Raw genomic sequence first — 20,967 nt, 5'->3', positions numbered from 1 at the left:
CATCCTTACATGTACAGTAAAAAATAAAAATTTAGTTACTTGATTTAAAGAAATGAATAGTAAAGGACAAAATGAAGGTGAGCAGTTGAGAAATAGGAGTCTGAAATCAATTTAACTTCATGCAGGGGGGATAGATTATACGTTACAAGCCAAAAAAACAGGTATTTGCCATCTTAAAACACAAGCTGAACATTTAGGTCTTTTGCAGACCAGGGCTGCGTGGTGTAAGATGTGCCACTTTGAACTGTCAGACTCCACTGGTCACAGTCCAGCACAAGTGTTTGTGCAGGGAGTTGAGAATCGCGTGAATGAGTGAGATATCTATGTCTGATACTGTATATTTCTGTCACCTTTCATCACCCACTCACTCTCTGGCAGAGTGTGCCGAGCTGTTGGCAGTGACCTTGTTTCCTACATGTACCACCTGGAAGCACAAAAAAAATGTAAACACTTTCTTGAGTTTTGCAGAGCTGCAACTCGCAATTATAAAAAATAATATCGAAAATGGTGAAAAACATTAATTGGTGATCGTCAAACCTTACCAAACCATGTTTCTACAGCAACATGAACGGACAAACCAGAGCCAGAACATGGATTTTGCATTGTGAAGTGGACGTTTACGACATAAATAAACAAGGAAAACATCCTTTCTGATACGTGAAGGCTGGGTCTAGTAGTTCTCAAAGAAAATGAGAAAATATTGAACTCTTCTTCTTTTCCTTTTGGCTGCTCCCTTCAGGGGTCGCCACAGCGAATCAACCTCCCTCTGCCCTTCTCTGTATTTCTCTACCAGCATTCTTAAAGCAAATACTGCATCTGTAGTAGTCTTTCTAGGCATGAAACCATACTGTTGCTCACAAATGCTGACTTCTGCTCTCAGTCTAGTCTTTCCCATAACTGCATTGTATGGCTCATCAACTTTATTGTTCTACAGTTACTGCAATCCTGAACATCTCCCTTATTCTTAAAAATGGGCACCATCAAACTTCTTCTCTATTCCTCAGGCATCCCCTCACTCTCTAAGATCCTGTTGAATAGTCTAACCAGAAACTCTACTGCCTCCTCTCCTAGACACTTCCATACCTCCACAGGTATATCATCGGGACCAACTGCCTTTCCATTCTTCATCCTCTTCAGTGCCCCCCTAACTTCAGCTTTACTAACCTCTGCTACTTCATGGTTCACAGTAGTCACCTCTTCTACCCTTTGCTTTCTTTCATTTTCCTCATTCATTAGTACTCTTTCCATCTTCCCATTACTTCTGTGGCACCTGTCAACACATGTCCCTCTCTATCCTTAATCACCCGAACCTGCTGGACGTCTTTCCCGTCTCTATCTCTCTGTTTTGCCAACCTGTATAAATCATTCTCTCCCTCCTGACTTTCCCACCTAGGATACAAGTCATCATACACCCTTTGTTTGGCCTTTGCCACCTCTACCTTTACCTTGTTCTGCATCTCCCTGTACTCCTGTCAGCTTTTTGTCTCCTCAGTGTCCCACTTTTTCTGATTTTCCTCCAAGTACCACCAGAGGAAGCTTGCGTACCACTAGGGGTACACGTCCCACAGTTTGAGAACCATGGTACGTCAGCATTTAGAGTCATTTTGTGGGCTTTGTGGATGAAGGACTTTCACTATGCAATATTTTTTCCATCTAAACTGTCTTCCTGTAACTCATTCCACATAATCAGACCGTGGACTGAACAGGTGGGACTTCTGTGACTTTGAGCGGCATCTGTGTCGTGTCATGAGAAAGTGAAGTGAAATGGTCTCCGCAGTTAAAAATACGCCTCCAACCGACAGAAAACCCAGCGTTGGGGAGATAATCACCACGTTTGGCCACCAAAACACAGCTGCTAACTATGTCAAAATAATAATAACGTCTAAATCTATGAGCTGCGGAGGGCTGAGAGCAGGAAGTCGAACCACTCACTCACACACACTCTCTCCTGTCTGCAGCCATTGTTAGCCCACATGCACAGTGTGTGTCCGCCCAGGAGCTAACCGCTTGCTATAAAGCGTAAGAGTGATTGCACGAGTTATATTTAGGAGAGCGGCTCACTTCTACACACACATAACGACACATCCAGCTGTGGAGGTGTATTCATACACAAACACACACACACACACGCACACACACACACACTCTATACACCGGTGTGTCTCTGGCACGACCAGCTGGGTCCAAATTTCAAACATATCTCAAAAACTCCCCGTAATTGCTACGTTCGTTTTGACGTTTTCCATATTTTTCTGACCAACACACACAATCAAAAAAGGTTTTATCGCTAAAACTGGCAGCGCAGCGGTGTGTCGTTAGACTTACACAAACACCAGCCGGGACTATTTATTCATTGGCTATGAAAAGACTCACACGTTCCCTTGCAGCTAAATGTCATGGATTAAGTTCTCCAGGTCTGTAACTAGCATTATTTAAAGACGCATGAGATGACAGTTATGACTTTCGGGCGCAAAATATAGAAGCGGATTCGGAGCAGGGGGACTCAGTTTAGTCTGGTCTGAGTGAGGGCTTTTACCAAAGTATCTAATGTATGCAGTGACTGGCTGAGAAGTGTGGTTCACATAGGGCACGGTACGTTCTTGACCTCAGCGGGGGCTGTTTTCAAATTGTCAGGTTATATTGTGCTAAGTTCAGTTCTTTAAGGTCATGCAAGCCAAGTTTCCTTTCTAGTCAGGGGGCCTGGAATGTCGTGCAGTGCACCTGGGCCTCTTTAAATTATACGTTGCCATGCGTAAAAGGTATGAAATGTATTATGCAGACATAAAACGACCATGATGTGTCATCAGTGATTAAGGGAACATGGTAAACTGAAGACACTGGCTTCACATATGCTGTGTTTCCATCATTGTTCCTTGGTCAGGCTTGGGTTTTGACTGAGAACAATACCTTTACATGGAAGGCTGGGTGTGGGATGTGCCCGAAATTCGTACTGAACAACACTGAACTTGGACAGCCTCAGTACCCCTCTCAACAAGGAATTGACCATAGGAGAAGACAAACAAGGGTTTGTGGTGGAGAGGAGTTAAAATATGAACGGATGAAATAGGAGGTTGACAGTGATGGGGACGAGACCGCCTACGCCGAGTCCGAGTCAAGACCGAGTCTTTGAAGGGTCGAGACCGAGTCCGTTAGTTTTCGAATACAGTCAAGACCGAGTCTTTGAGGAAGCAAGTCCGAGTCGAGACCAAGACCATAAAAACATGTCAGTTTTCTTATTCATGATTTAGTATCACCCCAGTTAATAATCAACAGTTAGGCCTACAGACTAAGCTAGATTGGGAATTGTTTAGAGGAGCAGTCTTAATGTCTTAATATGGACTATGCTTTTACTATCATTAAAAAAATCCCTACCACATGCATCATCTTCTGCCTATTTTTATAAACTGCTTCAACAGTGCTGCTCTGTCATCAACATGTTAAGCCCACCCTGACTTTTTTAATCATAGTTAGGACATAACATGAACATAAAAAAATGCGTTGGTCTCGAGGACTCGGTCTGGAGTCCTTCTCCTCCCACTGTGGTCCCACTCCGAGTCAAGACCGAGTCTTTGAAGGAACGAGTCTGAGACGAGTCAGAGAAAGCAAAAAACAGTCTCGAGTCCAGTCAGACTCGAGTACTACATCACTGGAGGTTGATGACAGACATGCTGGAGCAGAACTTCACGTCTGACTGATGTCTTGGGGACTTTATGTTGGGAAACTGAATTCTCGTCATCTGCTTCATTTTGCCACTGGCCACAATTCTTGCCTATGTTTTAATTGCCCAATTTTAACATTATGGTGATACTGGAAACTCCACCAAAAGTGCAGAACTATCCCTTTAGTTAAGAAACTGGATTCCTGAGAGCCAATGTAAAGCCATTGTTTGATTGACAGCCTTAAGAAGGGAATGCTTTTTTGCTACTATGGACTTTTTGGCAAAGTGGGTGGTAATTTGTGTGACCAGACAAGCTGTCTGTGTGTCTGTCTGACTGTTGGTGTTATGATTCACACACTGGGTTTCATGCTGATGGAGAGCTGTCTGTCCACTCTCGGTGTTTATACTGCCGTTTGACTGACACTGTGGCTGACTGACTGTTTTCTCAATGACAGACTGACTAACTGACCCCAGCAGGTTACAGGAGACTGGTGCCAATGGTCGCCTCCGCAACAGACTCCTGTGAATTTTGACAGCGCTGCAATGTTTTCCTTTTTTCTGTACATCAACAACATAGAGAGACGGACAACCATTCACTCTCACATTCACACCTAGAGTGTCCAATTAACCGCAGGTTTTCGGACTGAAGCAAGTAATAATGGACTGTTAAAAAGTTTCTTCGATTGTTAGGGCACAAAATCTGAAATAATTATGTTATAACATTTTAAGAATCAGTCAAAACGTCAAACAAATGTTCATGTGTTCACCTTTGTGAGTTTGTGTGTGTGTGATGGTTATTCACGTGTGTAAACTTATAGGTGACTGACGTGAACGCCTCAGCTGGCGCCTCACCACATCTGTGCCCCATCCGGAGGAAGGAGAGGAAATGCATCCTGGGAAGCTGAGAGATGAGATAAACAAAACACAGAGTTGCTCTTTGTTCAGTCAGTCGCTGGCACGGCGACTGAGTGTGAGCACTTAAGAATCCCTTAACTCTCAGAAGGGACATTTAAGGTTATTTAAACTTAACAAATAGTAAGTTATTTACTGTATGACTTGAGAAGCATTTAAACACGGTTAACGCTTAAGATATCATGTTAATTCATACGATGAGGCGGAAAATTGTGTATTTATTCCTAGAAAACAAGATTTTGTAGCTATTGAATCCATGAGAGGTTTAGCTTAAAAATGTTGCTCACAGTAGCTTAACATGTAACTGTAAAGAGAGTTAGATTCTTCAGAGTGATGCTAACTATAGCTATAAAAAGAGTCAACTTATTTAGAGTGATGCTAACAGTAGTTAAACCTACAAAGAATTTACTTCCTCAAAATGTTGCTAACAGTAGCTTAACATGCAACTGTAAAGAGAGTTAACTTCTTCAGAATTATGCTAACAGTAGCTAAATATAAAGAGAATTAGCTTCATCAAATTGACGCTCACAGTGGCTAAACATAACTATAAAAAGAGTTAGCTTCTTCAGAGTGATGCTAACAGTAGCTTAACATATAACTATAGAGAGCTAACTTCTTCAAAGTGATAGGAACAGTAGCAGTTTAAACATGACTGCTAGCCTCATCAGTTTGATGCTGACATCAGATAAATACTTTTATGAGGCGTTAGCTTATTCAAAGTAAAGCTATTAGTAGGAACACATTTGACTATAACAAGTGCTAGCATTGTCAAAGTCATAGGACACAGAAGCTTATCATGCAACTACAACAAGTGTTAGCTTCTCCAGAGCTACGCCAACAGTTGCTTAACTGTAAACCAGTGATAGCTTGAGTCACTATAGTTCTGTTAGCAGCAGCAGCAGCAGCAGCAATATCTGCTTTGTCATATCAACAACTCCAAAGGTAGTATTTTAGACTTTTGGTCCAAAGCCTGACAAAAATTAATTTTAGCTGAGATTGACAGGAAGTGAATAGTTTGTGTGTTAAATCCAGTTGGTAAATTGTAATGACATCTGCTGCTCTGACTGCCAACATTTACTGAATGCAAGAGGATAAGATCTGCTCCCTGGACCTGAAATAAGCAGATTTCTCTTCCGCTGTTCCCCCACAGTTCCTGGAAATACCCACAGCTTTCGAGAAAGACAAAAATTTAACTTCAAATGTTTCGGCCCACAGCTGAATTTGAGACAGCGGGAAGCAGCAGGGTCTGATATTTAAAATGAGGCCAATCGACCGCACTGTACTATATATCTGAAACCAACTTCATTCAAAAGATAGAAAGACAGATAGATAAACGCATACAAATTATATTAATACACATTAAAACTTTATTTCAAAGTATATTTATGAAGATTCTGCCATGCACATTCCTGGCCAGCCAGGATCCATATTTATATAAATCTATATTTATATAATGTGTGTGTGTGTGTGTGTGTATGTGTGTGATATGTATGTATGTATGGATGGATGGATGGATGTATATATATATATATATATATATATATATATATATATATATATATATATATGTATATGTACATATACATATATATACATACACACACACACACACATATATATACATATATAAAAAAGCTAGGACCTGTTCCATACATAATATTTACAAGCATATGAATATAACAAGTTATTTGTCTTCTACAAAAAAATTAAGATCTTGTGTGATAAGAACATGTTTTATTGTTTCAACATCTACTCATGTTATTATATTACTGCTTGTTTGATTTGTAAAGCTGGAAATGGAAAAGAGTTCAACATTATTTACATCACTATGTACAGAAATATACAGTCTGTATTTTCACCACCTGTTTTGTTGCTGTACTGTAAATAGAGATGAAGAAAGTTAGTATTTCACTGGTTCTCTACCAAAATAAAGCCTCATGGGATTGTTCTTTTAACTTTTAGGTCATTGTCGAAAAAAATTTGTTGAAGATGTGTAGAATCGTGGACACTGTCAATTTTCATCGTACTGTCAATTTTCATCGTACACTATCACTTCACCAAAATGTTGTTTTTTGTTGATTAAAAATATGTTAAAGTAATATTTTTGTCATCCATTTTCTGTTCAACTGGTTACTAAAGTTTATTTAAATTAAACTTAGAAAGTTTAGAAAGAAATATCATAATTTTTAAAGTTTGTTTTCTTTTTTTAAGTTTTGTGTTTATTTGTGACCTATAAGTATTCATGATATTATGTAATCTTTTCCCTTTGGGGTTGCATTACATGCATTTTTAGACAGTGTCCTCACTTTTATGGAAATGTTTTTTTTTTTACATTTACTCCACGTCTGATTTAATTCCGGTCAGAAGCTGTTATAATATTAAATTATGGAGTGATTTTAATCTGGTGGCATTACGACATGATGTGTGGTGGCCTGATGTGATTATTATGGCCGACTCTAGAGAGACGTAAGAAGAGAGAGATCCAAGATCATCACTCACCGGGAAATTCTTCTCAAAGCTAAGTTTGGAGTCATGACCAAAGTTAAAAGTGAAGCCTTGATGAAAGTCATGTTACAGTTTTAGTGTCAGAGGCTGAGGCTTATTTACTGTAGCACTGATGTAATTGCAGGTTGTACGAGTGTAATGAGTGGGTTTGCTGGTTGTTCAGTGGCCATGTTTGATGGTTCTCTGGCCTTTAAGAGTGGTTTTTCACATGACTGCGAACACTCTGAAGGCTTTTCCTCCCGATGGATTCAGTAAACTGGATGGAGAAGAGCAAGAAAAAGAGACAGAGAGTGAGTGGTACACTAAGGTTTTGTGATATAAAGATGTAATTTGGGCATATAATATGCTCCATTTGTAGTTGGATCCCAGAATTTCCAAGTTGAGAGCAACCTCACACACCTTGACATGGGATTCCGAGATGGCTGCCACCCTAAAAACACTGCTACTTATTTATTCCACAGTAAATCACTTGTTCACATAGTACTGTTTAATTTCCAACGGTAGTCATGTTGCTACACTGTCTGTGTGCACAAAATACCACGGAGAGTGTTATCGACTGGAATCGATAACAATGGCTAGTCTGAGAAACTTTTGACGACATTTCAACTGAAGCACGGCAAACTTAAGGTGGGTTACTCTCAGTTCCAATTTAGCCCCTACCACTAAGTTCTCATGTCGTGTGTCCCCATACTTGTTGAGACACAGGGGGTACGGAGAAGTGTTTGGGCTAACTAGCAAACTAGAAACTAACAAATTAAGCTAATGTTAGTTAGCAAGCTGTGTAGCTATGCCGGACACAACAAAAGTAACTGGGATTGGGCTTCAAATATGTAATTGTACCTCTCTGAGGTGACGCCATTCTGTGAACTGCCACTGTACTGCTGTCGTTTGTCCACTGGCATCACATCGAGGTAACCTCCAGACTCGTTCTGGATCACTCCAGCGTGAATGGCCGCTCTACAGATACTGGATTTCTGTACAAGAACACAACAGTAACATGTCCGTTTGTCTGGTATGTGTCGGCAGACATTTAAAAAAAAAAACCTTAAACCATACCTTTAATTACAAACAACTATTTACAATGAATTTCAATTAACAATTCCAGATACTCACATCTGAGTAATAGTTTGTCCCAATGACACGGATTCGACTTTCACGCAAACAGTTTCTGGGACAATACAACCTAAAAAAAGATATTTACATACAATTTATTTTTGAAAATTGGACTATTAATAATATAATAGCAGTGTCTAAATGTCTGTTGACAAAGTATATCTCTAAAAACATTGCTTGATCGATGACGTCAAAGTGTCTTGGACAAGACCAGGTAAATAACCTCTATTATAAAGCCAGTCAATGTGGTTAAACTTCAAAAGTGAGATGTTTACAGTCAACATGAACCTTCCACAGCTGTTCCACACATGAATGAACTTGAGGCGGACAGATCGTTACCTGGGACAGTGTCTTACAGGTTTCTTGAACGGGCAGAAAAGAGCCACAGTGGTTTCACATGTTACTGCTTTGACTGAGTGAAAGAAGAAGAAGAAGAAGATGCAGCAAAATTACTCTAAAAGTGTCATCCCTTCTGGGTCATTGTTGCAGTCAGATGTGATTGTGTGAATCTTACCTGGCACTGTTTCTACTTTGAAGGAATTTGCACTTCTGTTTTTCCTATGAAATATAAGAAAAGCCATGAATCATTACTTAAACAGCTCCAATTAAGAAAGCAAATATACTGTCTATATAAGGTAACTAAGACACATAGTAAGTGCCAATTGTTTAGTGCAGTTCTTCACAGCAAACAAGCTTGAGAGGCGTCTGTCAGCAACAGATTTTAGCCACTTAACAAAAAAACTCAACTAATTAATATAATTAATAATAATTAATATTAAAATAATTAATATATATATATATAATATCTGCCCATGTTTACGATATCTGAAGAATACTTTAAACCCCATTCTTCTCCCTTTTAGTCTTTTCCAACATAAAAACCCAAGTTCATCTCACTTTGTAAACCTCTTTCATTCCTGCACCAAATTGTTGTTGATCCACTGCTGCCTCCAACAGTAAGTTTAAGTGAGTCTTTTTTGTGACTCGGATTTACATAAGTCACACAAACCTACAAAACAAGGCAGCGGTCGACTAGCAGCTTGTGCGTTCCAGTGAGTTGAAAACTGAGATTATCTCAATAGGCTTTGTTGCAGGATAAATGGTTTGCAAACTGCATTTTCCTGTTAAAAGAGGTTGTCTAATGACAAGATCAAGTGGCAAATATATTCTGTATATACCACAGACTTGAATCGATTGAAGGGGCAATCATCGTACAGTCAGCACTGACTATGCGTCAGTATTTTATACAGCCACACTTCAATAAAGCCTGAACTATCACTTTAAAAATATCAAAACAACTAAACACAGAAACGGTGTCATACCCTAGAGACTGAATACCATTCTTGTATGATTTGGTGAATTGCTGTTTTCTGCCCAGTCTGGTCACATCCAGCCATCCACCGTCGTCGTCAATAACACCTGAATGTAACGCGGCTCCACACACGCTGGACTGCTGCAGGAGAGACAGGAAGACGTGAATGTTAATGTAGAAAAAGTGACTTCATTCTGTCACCACGCAGATGTACAGCAGCTTAGATCATACAGTGAACGAAAATAGAGACGTAGCTGTTGCTCGTGAACATTTACCATGTCATAATATCCAGTTCCAACTACTTTTCCGTGTCTGTGGAAGCAGCCAGGTGGACACTCATATCTAAAATCCAGATAAAGTAGAAAAGTGAACAAACTACAGTGCTGCAATAATGAACTGCTTATTAACCTTTTTTTAGTATGTTTCAGTACTTTTTTGAACAAAATATTCTACAAATGTTGCTTCTTTGTCGTGAACATGATCTGGTTTCTTGATATATACTTGGTTTATATTAAATGAATAAGTATGAAAAACATAACATTTTGAGGTTGATGTATATACACACACCATCTGATCATTTTCGTGTAAAATACAGTTGCAGTGTGTGTCTTTTACCTGTTACAGGTTGTCCCCTTGCACTGGTCTCTCAGTTTGGTCTCACACTCCACCTGTTGAGCTAAAAAAAAAAAAAAGAACATTTAACAAATGTTCCTAATAATGTGAACATTCCCGATTTGCCGCACTCAGAGCTGCAGTATATCCTTACACATCTGCTCTGTGCTGACAACCGGGTTTCTTCCCTGGGCGTCAGAGGGCGATGGATCTGGCGTCTGAGTCCTGGGTTCTGGATCTCTGTCCTTCACTGGCTCGGGTTCAGGCTCGATGTAGTTCTCCTCGATCTCAGGAGGCGGACGCCTGTCCACGCCGCCATCTGAAAGTGTGGATTCCGTGTTAGCAGGACCTTTTGTTGTTGTGTGGAATCCATGGTGCAATGCATATTAAAGGGATAGTCCCTCCTAGAATAATTTGTCTATATTGATGTGTTTGAATGCACCAAAGTCCATTGAGAAAATCTGAGTTTTTAGGTCATTGGGACATGCAAGCTTGTCTACTGCTGCCTTGTTTGGAACGTTTGTGTAATTTAACTAAACCTCATTGAAGTATTTCAAACGCTAGTTTGAAATACGCAAGTCACAAAAAAACATTTGAAAAAAGGCAGCAGTAGATCAACAACTCCTGTGTGCTGTGATGTAAAATTGCTGGTTTTCTATATGGACTTTGGTGCAGGAGAGTAATCGGGTCACAGAGCAAGGAAAAACTTCAGTTTTCTGTTGGAAAAGACTGTTTTTATGGCGAGATGAAGCAGCCAACAAGTTTTTTTTCAAGACACTGTAGATTAAGTATAATCTATAAAAGATATAATGCACTTGATGTGGCACAAACTCACCCTTGTAGCAGAGGTTGTCCCTGCAGCCTCCAGCATAGCTGGCCGGACAAGCAGAGCAAGGAGTTCCATATTTATATGGAGCATGACCCCACCAGTTACCTCTGAAAAATACAGGGTAAATAAAAACAATAAGACTAATTTAAAAAATACAAAGTACACAGCAGTTTCATCTGTGCTGACGATGAACCATTTTTCCTTATATAGGAAATTTTTTGGCATAAACACTGACTTTGTCAGGACCAGTAGTCTTTATGGAGACCAAAATCTGGTCCCTAATGAGGCAGAACCTAATTTCTGAGGAACTGGTTAAGTTTAGGACTAAGACTTGAATTGTGGTTAGGTTAAGGTTGGGGATAAGGGTTTGTGTAGGGTGTCCAAATGTGTGTGAAAACTTACGGTGGAGAGTAGTTGCAGACCAGATAAACAGCTTTGGCCCAGATCATCCCCCACACGTTCATGTTGTAACACACATTGATGGCACAGCCAATGCGATTACTGGTCGCCCACACCAACTGGAATCCAGATAACCCATAATGATTTACATTATGCTGAGAGATCATGTCCAATCCCGGCAAAAATATGTTGCCTACCCTTAGCTTTAAAAGGTAAAAGGTGCCGTTTACCTGAGTGTAGTGAGTGCATACAGGTCCTGAACATCTGAAAGGACAGTGTGGGTTACACTCCTGGGAGTAGGGATAGCTGTAATGCCTCACCTCATCATACCAGGCCTGCACATGGTAGGTAGGAGGGCGGTCCCTAAAGTGAAAGAAAAGGTGTCACATTTTATATATGTACTTTAATTTCAAAAACACTTTTACATTGGACATTTACGTAATGTGAAACAGTTTTCAGTGATTGTCAAGACTAGAAAAGTGCCCCCACCTGCCCCAGTGAGCTCCAAGATTTTGGCCTATTTGAGTCAACATGTGGCTCGGTCCGTGTTCCCAGCGGCAGGCGTGTGCCCAGTGCTCCGCACTCCTCTCCAGCTCATAATCCCATATCTAAAGAGAGCAAACACACACACATGCGGAGAAAGACGTAGGTTCTGAAAGGTCAGCGTGGGTAAACGCTTATTCCTTTCAGCACACAGTTTAGTTTATCAGCTCTATAGCAGATTAGATTCCTGTGAGTCCAGCGCAGCTTTTCCTGCACCAGATGTTTGCAGACCTGTGACTCCACACTCTGGATTCATCTTCTGATTTAAGTGGGAAAAGTGGCCACTTACCATGTTTGTGGCTTTGGTCGCTGCTCATTACACTTTTCCAGATATCTCATCATTCCCTGCGCTAACCATAAATACGCGGGGCAAAGTGAGCCTGAAAGATCAACCTGCTCTTTACTTTAAAGGGATAGTTCAGCTCTTTTAACATGTGGTTTTATGAGGTGCTGACACACAGTCAGCGACCAGCCTGAGACGTGGAAAGCTCACTAACAACGTGGCCGCCAGTGAGATGCAAGGAAAAACTAATTTCAGCTACTTCATAAAATCTATGCCTGCTAAAGTTTATATCATAATAAACAGCCTTTTCCAACTGGAAAACCTAAAGTTTGCAAACCACTCACTCCCACACCAAAGTCCATAAAGAAAATCAGTGATTTTACCACAAGGGGACACAGCAACTGCTGGTCTTCTGCTGCTTCTTTTGTGCTACTTATGTTAGCCCAGATAAAGGATTTCAAACCCAGAAATCGGAAAAATGTCATATTTTAACTTATTTATGGGTGCAGCAGTGGATCCACAACTTCTGTCTGCTGTGATGTAAAAATCACTGATTTTCTGAATGGAATTTGGTGCAGGAAGAGAGCCATTTAACGTTTCTGCAAACATATTCGTATTTAATCTGGCATATATTTGTTGTCGTCTATTGTTAAGTGACTATGATATGCTTTTTCTTGTGTCCCCCACTGGCAGCAAAGTCAGCGCTAACCATGCGTCGGTACCTCATACAACCAGACTTCAAAAAAAAACCTGAAATCACCCTTTAAAGCACTGCGGTTGTATGCACACTGCCTGCAAATTTAACACACTATAGCCAAAACGAGGCCTCACCCATTAAACACACACGTAGCCTCTCTAACACACAGACACGTATATGAGAGAAGAGAAACAGTGAGGTATCACCACCACATCAGTGGCAGCTTTGTGCTTCTATTCAGTGCGGTTGTTTAAAAAGTGTGTTTCCAGTAAGAAAAGCTGCCAAAACAGAGAGTCCCTGTTTGGGAGCTTGATGACGTCTTTACTCTTCAAACTCAATTAAAGTGAAAATACCTGAAAACTATTCACAAAAGGAGAACGTAGGTATATATAATCAGATGTTACTGCTGTGTTGGTAGAAGAATAGCTGCAGTGTGTGCGCACGCCGCTGTTTAACACACGGTTTAGTCGCATTTCACACGTCAAAACTAATCGGATAATGTTTAAATGTGGTGCTGCAACTGCTCTGACCGACCACCATAATGTCTTCCATATGTTTAAGTAAGGCCAACACACTGTGTTAGTGTGAGTGTTGCACTGTTTTCCCATTCACTTACTCTTCATGTTTGGTTGGAGATGTGATTATTTGGACATTTTAATCCAGCTGGGACTCAGACACTGTGGCTCTGTGGTGTTTTCAGTCCATCACAATCATTCAATTACCATATACACATTGCGTGGAATTTGATTACCATTCTCTGTGTTTAGGGTTCACCCGGAAGATGGCACGAGTGTCTAATGGTGTGTTAACACCTCCTTCCACTGGCTTCCTTTTCATTTTAGGATTGATTTTCAAATTTTATTCTGGGTTTTTAAAGTTTTTTAAAGGATCGTCTGAGCTCCTCCATCTTAACACTGCACAAGTACAGCTTATGTACTTAGCTTCTGCATCAATATGCGAATCACCCTCCTCTAGGTGGCTTGTGTTTTTGGGTTGCTGTAAGAAAAATGGCGTCACAAGATGGACGCCTCGTAAAGCAAGGTCCTTGCAGGAGTAATCGGACTATGAATCGCATTATCCGATTAAGACTCGCTTGATTTGAGTTGGACTAACGCATTTACATGACATTAAGAAAATTGAATTATTGTCTTAGTCTGACTAAAGTCAGACTTTCAACATGCATGCAAGCGCACCGATTGATTTGGTTGTTCGTCTTTGTGCTTTGCCCTACGACAGACTGACGACCTCTGCAGGGTAAACCCACCTTTTCACCCTATGTCAGCTGGGATTGGCTCCAGCACTCACCACTGAACCACTGTTAAACTCTTAGATTCCTTTGCACCAAGCAAAAAAAAAACATCAAAGAATGACCGTCTGACCATTCCACCAGCCCAGTTACGAAACTCTCACTTGCAACAATCTTCAGCAGGGACTAATAATCTCTGCCAGCTCATTATTCTCTCAGCGTTCTTGTTATTCTTCATCCTTAATTATCCGGCAGAGGGGCAGATGGACGACCCATCAGCTTTTGGAGAGAGAGGTCACAGTAACTACCACCGGGCTCTCGTTTGCATTCCAAATCCCATTAAGTTCCCCAAGTGCAAACCTGTTTCCAGCCATCTGCCATGCAGGACCCTCTCTGCTACAGAGCATTGGGGTTTATAATCTGGTTGACGTACATTTGTGTAATCCATATTCAGTGTAGTAAAGAAAGCCCCTGTGATCATGTTTGAACTGAGTGGAGTGCAGGCCCTTCTGGCCTCCGGAAGATCCTGCGATCTGAAAACCAAATACTTGGCCGTCATCAGTTCCCTGCCTCGCCGCATCATTATCATCAGTAATAGTATCCCTCGCTGGAGAAACACAGGATTAGTGTACATAACATACATTTACACTAGCATGCCCTGCACTTCAAAGATCAGGGCTCGACATGTTTGAAATAGATTCACCGCCGTGGCACCCAAAAATGAGATGCATGGAGGATCAAACAAAAGATAACATCGGCCTCGGCCAGAGTTCGAGTGAGCCACGGCGGACGGAGGAGAGATGGAGGTGGAGGAAGGGAGGGAGAGTGGAGAAGAGGGGAAAAAAAGCAGTGAAGAAGAAAAGGAGTGATAGAGTGAGGAGACGCAGGGCAGGAAGAGAAGGAGGGAGGGGAGGGATAGTTGAGGTAGAGGGCAGGACAACACTGTGGGGGTGAAATCTGGAGCCAGGCCAGAGTCAGCGATGTCAAAGCCTGCCAGATGATAGACCTTCTTTCCCTCCATATTCTGCTGGCTTCAGTTGATAGACCTCCACTGGCACAGTCACATAGATGCTTTACTCACATCCAAGACTCAGGACTTAAGTGTCAAACCACTCAAATATAGCCAAAGTCACTTCCCTGTGTTGAATCTGTACCATTGTAGACATTCAGCCACAAGGACATACGCTCCTCACCCAGATTATTCATCCAAATGTAGTTTTTATATTTGCTTTAGAACAAAAATAATAATTTATCGTTTAAGAATCTGTGACCCATCCATCTTCTACCACTTTATCGATCGAGAAATGTGGGGTCACACTGGACAGCAGACAAACACAGGGCCACATAGAGACAAACAACCATCCACTCTCACGGTCAATTTAGAGTGTCCAATTTGCCAAATCTGCATGTTTTTGGACTGTGGGAGGAAACCTGGAGAAAGCCCATACACTGGGAGAACATGCAAACTACATGCAGGTCTTCTTGGTGCAAAAGCAAGAGTGCTGACCATTACACCAACCATGTGGCCAAATCTGTGATCCCTTACTATCAAATATACACTCATCAGCCACTTTATCAGATATGCAGGATGTCTAACAAAATGAGTGGCACTCAGTGTGGTCTTCTGTTGCTCATCTGCATCGAGGTCTGACGTGTTGTGCATTCAGAGTCTTTTGGTTGTAACTAGTGATTATTTGACCTACTTTTGTGAGGTGTGGCTGCCTTTCTATGCTTTCAAACTGCTGTGCACTGGACATCAGCTCACTTCATCTTTGTTGGACCAATCTCTAGAAACCCTTGAGATGCCTTCCAGCACAATGAACCAAAATCCCTCAACTCTGTAAAGTGATATAAAAGCAGAACTCCTTGGCCTTGGAGGTAATACCGGCTTTCTGCTGTTGGTAGTAAGGTCAGTTGTAAATTGTAACTTGGTTGAAAACATATAATTTGGTCGACGTCTTGAAGTTTTGCTTATGTTTTTGGTTTTTGGACGCCCCCAAAAAAATCCCTCTCAAAACATTAAAATGTGGAGTATCGCTTTTCCTTCATCCCCATGTTCACTCCTCACGTGTTTAGCATTCCAGAGCTTAACAAGCCTGCCATGTTTAGTTACAATCACTGAAGTATGATTGGACAGGGTTAGGTTGTATTCCAGTGAAGATTGTACGAGTCGACAGCACTCACCATGTACTCCATGTTGGAAGCAGGAGGGTGGACCTGACCGCGCAGCTTGTTGTGCAGGTCCAGAATGAGGTGCATGTCTCCCTCGCTGATGGCCCTCCTCCCTCGTGACCTCGCCGTCCACCACTCCTCGTCCCTGTCCCTGTACTTGTCCAGGAGGGACTCGAGACGTGTGGAGTTGGTGAGGACCATGGTCAGGACGGTCTGGTTCAAGTACAGGAACAAGCTTGCCGCTCTAACCAAACCCAGGACAGGAAGAGGACTCTTCATGACGGGGAAAAGAACCGACCACTACAGAATGAAGAGGACTTTTATAACTGCAAAAGAACCAGAGAGAATGCATGCTGGAGATGAAAATGATAATATAATACAGCTTTATTTCTTAAGACACTTAAGAGAGTGAAGTAAAATATATATATATGTATATGTATATATATATATATATATATATATATATATATATATATATATATATATATATATATATATAGATATATATATATATACACATATATACATATATATATACATATACTTTGGTGTGGGCAGTAAACAGTTTATACACAAACAAGTTTCCTAAATACTAAAACTAAATGACTAAAAGTATGTCATGCAACCACACTTCAAAAGCACTTGTGGCCAAAGACGCATTTCTATTCACACCGTCTAAAGAATGTAACCCACTTCTGAATGTGGTCTGATCCCAATCATTTCACAGATACACCTGTCCACTCAAGACAGATAAGACCATGTCTGAATGGAATGGAGTCTTATTATCCTTTAATCTTCTTCCTGTAGAGCTCCGGTAGCTGATGTAATACAACCAAAACAACTCCATTTTGGCAGGAAGTGGTGCTATTCACATATATAGACATAACAGACAGCATATACCCACATATAGTGATTCTACTTGTAGAGTGATCTAGTCATAGCAAGTACTGATGTGAATCACAAGTCCAGATTTAATGCTTTCTGATCAGTAGTTAAGGGGATACTTAAGGGAAAACAACTTAAATTGAAAGTGCATGTTATTGTTGTGAAGGTGCATTGGACTAAAATCTAAAGCCTTACTCTATTTTAAGACAAGCTATGGCATTTCTATGCTATGCTATGCAACTTAAATATGTTGTTAATTTTACATGCTTTTATTGTGACGAGGGATCATTTCCATACTCATGAAATCACCCGTAGGTATTTGGAAGTTTTAGATATATACACAGAAGAGGATTAGGGCCACATGTGTTTATTTTCTTGAAAAAATAATGAAAAAAAAAAGACAGATTTTCTGGCCTTAATCTCACAAATTTGGCTTATTTATTTAGCTCTTTTGTTTCTAAAATGTGTGGTCCTAGTCCTCTAGATGTATTCAGCCACTGGTACCGTTCATCTTTCAAAAGCTTTTCCTGCCAACATGGCGCTGTGAGCAAACATGTCACATGACGTCCGAAGTGCTACAGCAAATGATACTGACATTAGAGTTTGCAGTGTGAGTGCATCTACAGGTCACTGCATCACTGCATACAGTGGCACCAGTGTCATCTCTTGCTTTTATTTATATATGTATATGTATGTATATATATATATATATATATATATATATATATATATATATATATGTGTGTGTGTGTGTGTGTGTGAGTTACTATGGTGCATCACTGCAGGGTGGCAGGCAGGATATGAATTTATATGAAAAACACTTTCTCAATGAATAAAATGCATTATATTATTTGACACTACAAACAAAAAAATATATAAAATGAAGGTACAATAAATGGAAAACAAAAGACACAACTAAGAAATTTGTTTTTGAATGTGTCACATAAATATTCCCAAAGTAATATGTTGATTTTTTATTATTATTTATTTTTCAAATAGTAAATATTCTTCCACTAACTTCTAAATTAACCCGTAAATATTAACCTGTAACACATTGGAGTGCAAAATATACCAATATGCACTTTGTAAAATAGCAAATTCTTAGAGTTTTTCTTCTAAATGCTCTGTGGCTCCTTGAATTGCATTTTAATATATGATATTATTTTTTAATAGAATTTTAAAACAAAACACACACAGGCAGTGTTGAAATGTACCTTTAAAATCCGTCAAGCTGGTCAGAAATAAATCCCAGGTGTAATATTCCAGATGCAGATGATTACAGCGACAGTTTTCCTTCCATCTATATCTCACACAGCGCGTGCTCACTCTCTCCTCACTGTGAACATCCACGCAGTGAGGACACGACACGAGAGTCCACACGGGTCTATTATATAGAGACCTGTGGAATTCCTCAGGTCTAGTGGCGCACTGCTGGCTGCAACGCTGCTCACTTTTTGCGCTTATATGCCAAAATTTCCGCTTAGCAACGCGCAACGCGACGCACCACGCCTCCATCTCCAAAACCCCACCACTGCAGCTCCACACACACATACACACACACACGCACACATACACACACACACAAAGAGTGATGTGATGTAACGTGTGAGGGTGAAACCTGTGTGGGTATCAGGACAGTAAAGACTCGTGCTGCAAATATTTGGCTGTTTCCAAGCACTTTACAATCTTCAGGACTCCAGAGGGGATTTTCATTTGTCCATGTGCAGACTATACTGGTGCGTGAGAAAATCACTGCACATTAACAACATTACCATATACAGTGTCAATTGATTATTAGTGTTGGGTTAATTATATGGTAATCCTTTCCTTATAGAAAGGGGACTTATGTTATTTCTAATGCAGGTTTCAGTTTCCAGCTCACTATGTGATTAATGTGATAATATCAGAGTATTACCGTGATATTCCCAAATAATGAATATAAAGTACATAGTGATGGTGCACGTATGAAAGTGTGTGTACATGAATGGACTGAACTTCTGTGACAATTTGTTTTGATGAAACACCAAAAGCAGCAACATTAGAAGCAACAACACAAACAATAGAGGCAACAACAGCAGCAGCAGCAGCATCACAACAGTTGAAGCAACAGTAAATGCAACAGTTGAAGCAACAGCACCAACAACAGTAGAAGCAGCAGCACCAACAACAGTAGAAGCAGCAGCAAAATAGAAACAGCAGCAACAGAAGCAACAGTAACAACAGTAGAAGCAACAACACCAGCAACAATAGAAGCAGCAGCATCACCAACAACAGTAGAATCAGCAACAAAATAGAATCAGCAGCAACAATAGAAGCAATATATCACTGTCATTTCACATAGTGAAATTAAGTGCAATATCTCAAATGCACTCCTGTTTTACACTGTAAATATAAAGCCCATTCTGTAAATATTCAGGTTATTTAATTCATATATACACTGTACAGATAATTCTAGTTTTTAATCACCTTAATAGTCTATATGTTCTATTATGCATGAAGTGCATGCTTATTATTTATTATAAAAACATAATTTAACACTGCTATTTCAGAGTTATCTTATCATTATAGTGTCATTATAATGATCTGTTAAATTGGCAAGAACAAAACCAGTTCACCAAAAAGTATTTTTTCCCTCATACTACTGTCATTTTAAATGATTATGTTACTATTTTTTATGCTTTGGTACTAAAACAATCTACACTATGATTCAATGACTTCTCTCTGTAACTTCACTAATGATGGACTGAGCATGTGCTGCCCCCTCTTGGACACAGCAGGAAATATCCTCAGTAGCACATCCATGCACCATGATAAAGGTCCAGTAAAATGTCAGTGTTTCTAATTTTCACAGAATGAGCCTTTCATTTTGATATCAGGAGCTGTGTCAGCTCTACAGAGGTGCCCATTTTGGACTATCTGTTGCATTTTGATGCTAACTTAAGGCTACATATTATTTTCAGGTATTCAGCTGCAACGTGTTGTGAAACTTCACCAGTAAATGTTGAGAAATTGTACACACTGGTTCCTTAAATTAAGGGAATTGAATATGTTTAAATAGTTTTTGCTCTTGCCAAAAAACACATTCTTCCACGTTGGAATTAGCATAATCTAAGATAGCATACAGAGAGAGAAGCTGCTAACTTGTGACACCACACACTCTCAAAATGTTTGTTCCTCGATTAAACCGCGATTAAACTTCACATTAAGTCGATCAAACACTCTAGACCGAGTGATATTTCACTAAAAAACACATTCCAACATTTAAATTGTGACTGTTGCAAGAATGTAGATGGTTTTACACCAAAACGATCTCAAAATGTGTTTGAATTTGAGCAAAAACACCACAGGGACTCACGCAGTAAACCATCTGACCCAACAAGACCCAGTTGACGATCTCTGTTTAGCTCACGTGTTTTTAAACCAGTAAAATCATCTCACAGTTGTCTAGATCTCAGCGATTATTTGCGTATTTTTCCACGTGAGTAAACCATTTTAACAAACAAATACGATCTGCGATCACCTGTAGTGTTTACTTGCAGTCTCGTGGACAGGTGTGTGTGTGTGCGGGTGAAAGACTCACCTGTTACTGCACTGACGATACATCATTATCATAAATTATTACTCATACAAAAACATGAACGTTTAGGGTCTCGCGCAGCGCAAGTGTCACTGTCTCCACTCACTGCCACAATTTGCGTTGATTGACAGATGTTTAAATTTAGACATAGCGCCGTTTTTCCTGACGCTAGAATCCCATTAGCTGAACAAGGGACACGTGACTGGGGGCGGGGTTAATAGGTC

At 40.2% G+C, this 20,967-nt stretch overlaps 1 protein-coding gene across 2 annotated transcripts; it reads right to left on the bottom strand.

Moving 5' to 3' along the window:
* Positions 1 to 6,165: 6,165 nt before the first annotated feature.
* On the bottom strand, positions 6,166 to 20,830 carry LOC122766446 (cysteine-rich secretory protein LCCL domain-containing 1-like). 2 transcript variants are annotated; one of them, XM_044021315.1, is made up of 15 exons: positions 20,747 to 20,830; positions 16,294 to 16,607; positions 11,830 to 11,948; positions 11,571 to 11,703; positions 11,344 to 11,459; positions 10,948 to 11,048; positions 10,267 to 10,431; positions 10,116 to 10,176; positions 9,776 to 9,842; positions 9,511 to 9,641; positions 8,703 to 8,746; positions 8,528 to 8,600; positions 8,189 to 8,258; positions 7,916 to 8,049; positions 6,166 to 7,331 (listed from the first exon to the last, which is right to left on the bottom strand). In XM_044021315.1, the coding sequence occupies exons 2-15, from the start codon at positions 16,558 to 16,560 to the stop codon at positions 7,280 to 7,282; spliced, it is 1,533 nt and encodes a 510-aa protein (XP_043877250.1). In that variant the 5' UTR covers positions 16,561 to 16,607; positions 20,747 to 20,830; the 3' UTR covers positions 6,166 to 7,279. The 2 variants fall into 2 exon arrangements, with proteins under 2 accessions (XP_043877250.1, XP_043877238.1); XM_044021303.1 differs by lacking the exon at positions 20,747 to 20,830 and adding an exon at positions 18,381 to 18,621.
* Between the last annotated feature and the right edge of the window lie 137 nt (positions 20,831 to 20,967).

The sequence above is a fragment of the Solea senegalensis genome, linkage group LG1 (assembly GCF_019176455.1).
Source record: "Solea senegalensis isolate Sse05_10M linkage group LG1, IFAPA_SoseM_1, whole genome shotgun sequence".
Classification (NCBI taxonomy): Eukaryota; Metazoa; Chordata; class Actinopteri; order Pleuronectiformes; family Soleidae; genus Solea; species Solea senegalensis.
Note: the sequence above shows the minus strand (reverse complement) of the source record. Positions and strands in the feature narration are given on the sequence as shown.